This window comes from Buceros rhinoceros, unplaced genomic scaffold (genome assembly GCF_000710305.1).
Source record: "Buceros rhinoceros silvestris isolate BGI_N320 unplaced genomic scaffold, ASM71030v1 scaffold39303, whole genome shotgun sequence".
In the NCBI taxonomy this organism is placed as follows: domain Eukaryota; kingdom Metazoa; phylum Chordata; class Aves; order Bucerotiformes; family Bucerotidae; genus Buceros; species Buceros rhinoceros.
The window spans coordinates 1,279-6,029 of NW_010402534.1; the positions used below are offsets into that span (position 1 = coordinate 1,279).

Genomic DNA, 4,751 nt, shown 5'->3' on the forward strand with positions numbered 1-4,751 from the left:
TCCTCCTTCCTTTTCGGGAGGAGCGTAAAGGAAAAAATGAAATAGTTCTTTTATAATACTCAGTAGAAAGGACAGGTCAACAGGTTTGAACGAAATGATGTTGCCTGAATCAACAGTGAACTCTTCTGAAACGTTCCTGATAGAGCTGTGCATGTTCGCTTTTGCTCAGATACAACCCAGGAAGTAGGAAATCCTCAAGTGGATATTTTTGACTACTAAGATGACAAGTCAGTTTTACAAAGGAGTTGCCATTATAGACATCTACAAAAGCAATTTTTTGTATTCATGCTGTGTGGGCTTTTGTTTGGTTTTCCTTACAGTCCTTTAAACTCCTGGGATTTCTTGATGTTAAAAGCGTCCCATGTGCACGAGAATCAGTGCTCTATGGCTCCCTGGGATCTTTGGTTGTGGGTCTCGGACATTTTTTAGCAACTAGTAAGTACCTCTTTCTGGATTTTATGTATTTATTATTATATATATTCATTGCACGGAAAAATTAATTCTTATTTGCTGTTAGGTTTTATTAATAATGGGAAGTCATCCAAGGTTTTTTCTCTTAATTTTTTGGAGATTTTTTGTTTTTCTTTCAGGTAGAGTTAGAAGATCTTGTGACTTTGCAGTCGGTGGCTTTATTTGCACAATGTTAGGATACTGGTATGTAAAATGCTTCTTGACAGACCTGCACTGGCTGTTTTGTACAACACGGTCCCCATGCAACCTTTCACAGTGTTTTTAAAACTCCGTAAAAAAACTTGTCTCGCAAAGCGTCCTATTCCTTCTCCCCAAAGCAAGAAAAGTGTTCAATACCTTTGAATTTTTATGTTAATATATTTTTAAAAATCGTAGCTGTTCTTTCCTGAGTCCTAAGAGATCAAACCACTGAGTTATTTCCGTCTTTCTTAATTCTATTTTTATTTCACATATGGCATCCTTCTGTCCTAATTACAAAGGCAGCATCCTAAATGGTCATGAAATTAAGATCTAAATTACAGAAATCAGCATTTTTCATTGGACTTGTATGTTCCACTCCTCAGTGGCATAATGTTTGCCTTCAAGAACTAGCAGTTACTCTAGTATTTTCATTAGGTATCGCCTCATAATGATTTTTGCTAGCATTATTATACGTGGTTTCAACTGGCTGAATAACTCTGATTTGCTACTGTCACACATATAAAGCAGCGAATCGTCTTCTCTTTTCATCCTCTCCTCTAGGTTTTACTGCAGGTACAATTTGGCCCAACACAGGATCCGTCAAAGAATGCTTAAAGAAGGAATGAGAAACAAAATGTTATTTGAAGGCAGTTCTCTTGATCCAGAAAGAAAACATGTTGGCAATGAAAGGAGTGATTCATAGTCTGCGGTAGAGGAATCTGTGGTCTAATACAGCTGTAGGAGAAGGTGGTCCAAAACGGGCACTCTTCCCTGTAAATGTGTGAGATGCCTAAAACTGATAAATCATGCTGGTTTTCCTGGCAAATGTGAGCAAGAAATTAATAGTGAATCTGTTGAGTCAGTATACAAGCCTTTCTTTATGACGTACACGTAGGTCTGTATGTGTGTGACTACCTCTGCAGTTAGGAATGACCTCCTGCTAAACAATCTGGAAACTGACTGGAGGGTCAGTCCTCTTCTACTGGAGGGTCTCAGAGGATTAATGACAGTGTTTTGGGACTGCTTTAACTTCCATTATAAACAGAATGGTTTGGTTTAGCGAAGTTACAATTACATTCCATTTAATTGCAGGTAAATATTTTCATCAGCTGTACTCTGAGTAAACGTATCCTTCAGTGCTACTGTTAATTGTGCTGTTGGTGAAACAGGAATATTGAAAGCAGGTGAAGGCTTTGCTTGTGCAAGGTGGGTGATACCAGTAGCCACTGTGAGATTTTCTGCCGCAGAATAACTTCCAATAATGTACATACACTGTGAAGTTGAAGGGTTTCCATTTTTGCTCTGTGCACAACTACCAATAAAGTCACACTTCAGAAGCAGTCTAAGCTATGTCAGTAACTAACCTTTTTCCTTGATTAAAAATCTTCCACTTCTATTTTAAGACATTTCCTTACAATCAGTGGAATAGTAATTGACATTATTTGTAAGTAGCAAGGGTCAGTAGTTTGTTGTTTGGGGGTTTTTTAAGGCATGTTCCACTTAAGTATTTCGCTGTGTATTTTCAATTAAAAGAAATATCACTATATAATTTCAAAGAAACCATCTTATTTGGAAACACAGTGTTAGTGGTAAAAAGATGGGTGATGGCACAGTACTTCTTGCTTGCTTTGGTCTACAGCAGTGACACCGTGTGCTTACATTTTTCGCAAAATGATTTATAGTATATTATGCGTAAGTACTTTTTGATCTAAAGGCATTCACCGAACCTGTATAAAGGACTATTAAAAAACAGTCCCTTCCCTCCACCCTGTACTTAGTTTGAAAGAGTTTGCTGTCTGCTGTTAACACAAGTAGGTGAGGGGAGGTTTGGGAATACAGATGTAAACAGCAGCACTGCTCTACTTACTTCGTTTGGAAATACACATGAAAGCACTGAAGAAACATGCCATTTGCACTAAGATAAATAAAGTTCTACCCTCTCCGGCTTTGCCTCTTAAAAGAAGAAAACAAACCTAGATACTTTGATCCGGTTTTTTCCTTCTATTCCTCCTATTTCTTCTAGAGGAAACGATAAAAGTAAGTTTTATGGAGGACATTCAGTTCAATGGTTTGATATAAAAAGTCTCCAGAAAACTTGAGTTAGCACAATGAAACACTTTCTGTCCTCACAGCAAAATCTAAACTCAAAATTTGGTAGCTAGCTCTCATTCAGAAGATAAAAATGTTTCCCTGCCACTGTGTGGAGGGGGCAGGAGGCTCCTTCCCTTTGGATGGGGTAGGAGGTGTTGCCTCATTAAAGCCTCTGGGGTGGCAGTGGGAAACTGAGCAAGCCATAAATCAGGACTTAGCAAGCTCCTATTTTAATACGTGCTTGAGTTCTTTCCTATCTGACCCAAGAAAAGGATCTGCAACCTAAGCAGGGGGTCTTCTGGCTGCAAGGTCATAGTTCAGCCGGGGAGTGAGGAAACAAAAGCGCGCAGATGAAATTTAGTCTTTGACAAAGAGCAGTTGTGGAGAAAGAAGAGAATGCTGGTTTGTACTGATAGGAGAGACACTGGCTTGTGCATAATGGCATCCTTCAAAATGCACGAGTACTGCGACTGTGGAGAAAAAAGCAGAAGCATCACGATACGTGTAAATGAAAAAACCTGGGGAAGACTGCAGCTCCGGGTCCTCTGTGGTGTTAACTGGTGTTGGTTTAAGCTACTGCATTGAAGGATATTAGCTCAGTCGCAGCTTAACCACAGTATTAGCAGTTCTGGCCGCTAACTGTGAAATTCCAGATGTATCTGCATTGCGTAGATAGCCAATCTGATACTTCTGCCACGCTGTCCGAATGTAAAATGAGCATGCCAGATGTTAACAGAAAAACGGGGGAAGAGGCAATGTGCAGGCGGTCTGGCCGAGACTGCTGAGATTCGTGATCTAGTAAAGGCTGAGGCTGAATCGAACGAACCAAAAGCCAGAGCCTTTGCTGAATGGGGTGGGGTTGGGGGAGGTGAAACAAGGAAGCTGTGAGCAGGGCTCAGCTGGCCTGAAAGGGGAGGGCCTGCAATAGCAGAGGGACGAATGCTCACGGTTAAGCATGCAGGGGAAAAAAAAAAGTCTGGCATAACTACTGGAAGCGCCGCTGCAGCTGCTGCTGTGCCAGCTATGGAAAGTGGATTGTTACAAACCCCTGTTGAAAGGGTGGGGGACAGGGCAAACACCAAAAATCTCCCACCAAAAAGCTGTGAGTTGTCATACGTTAGGATACGTTCACAGGAAAATAAAATTTGTAGTAACTTGGTAGAAGTAATTTTAACATTTGAAAACAATTTCCTAACTATTTTTTAAATTAGTAAGCCATATCCCTCTTAATGCTGATTTTTTTAACGCGAGTCATTGGTGGGAACACATAGCATGCATCTGTGTTTTGTTATCAGACTTGGCAACTTTATTTTCAGTGTTGCTGCTAATGATGGATGTTCTTGCTTTATTGAGGTTCAAAATAGTCCTCAAAACTTACTGGGCAGTTACTAAAAAGGAAGAGAAATAGTAATTTTGGAGACATTTGGTTTTCAGCTCTCTGAATGAACTTTAAAAAGGAGAGAATGAAGTACAGCAGCTTTATAGCCTAAAGTCGTTAAAATCCTGATTATTTCACTGATAGTTGTGTTACTTGGTCACTGAACGGCAACAGACAAGCATGTTTAGTTTTTATCCCTGAAGTTAGTAAAATCCTCTTAAAGCGATCGCAAACACCACCAAAATAAATAGATGGGTTTGTAGCCCCATTCGCTCCCCAACACCTTCCTCTTCCCGCTCGCCGCAGAAGCGGTGCTCTGATGCTCTTGGGAAAACGTGTTTGCCTCCTCCGAGAGTTTCGGTCAAGGCAAGGGGCCAAAGCCCCACAGTGAGAGGTTAGTTTCCAGCTCCGTTACTAGAGACGTGTGCCATCAGATGGCCTCTGCGCCACAACGCCTTTCACTAAAACAAACTTAATGCTTCAGGCATCAACAACTGCAACAGGCTCACAACCCAAGAACTTCTTCCAAAGCTGAGAGCAGAGGCAGGTAGAGCTGTCATCCCAAATTCGTCATTACCTCTTTACCCAGCAGAGATTTTGGGGAGATGTTGGCTCTCACCGCGTTCCGCAG

The 4,751-nt window shown here is 40.9% G+C and overlaps 1 protein-coding gene across 1 annotated transcript; it reads left to right on the forward strand.

Moving 5' to 3' along the window:
- Window positions 1–320: 320 nt before the first annotated feature.
- Window positions 321–1,506, forward strand: LOC104490390 (cytochrome c oxidase protein 20 homolog; the record flags this gene model as incomplete). Its single annotated transcript, XM_010132665.1, has 3 exons — window positions 321–435; window positions 591–654; window positions 1,213–1,506. Coding segments are annotated over 3 exons (321 nt in total), but the record flags the coding sequence as incomplete, so codon positions are not given.
- Window positions 1,507–4,751: the final 3,245 nt, after the last annotated feature.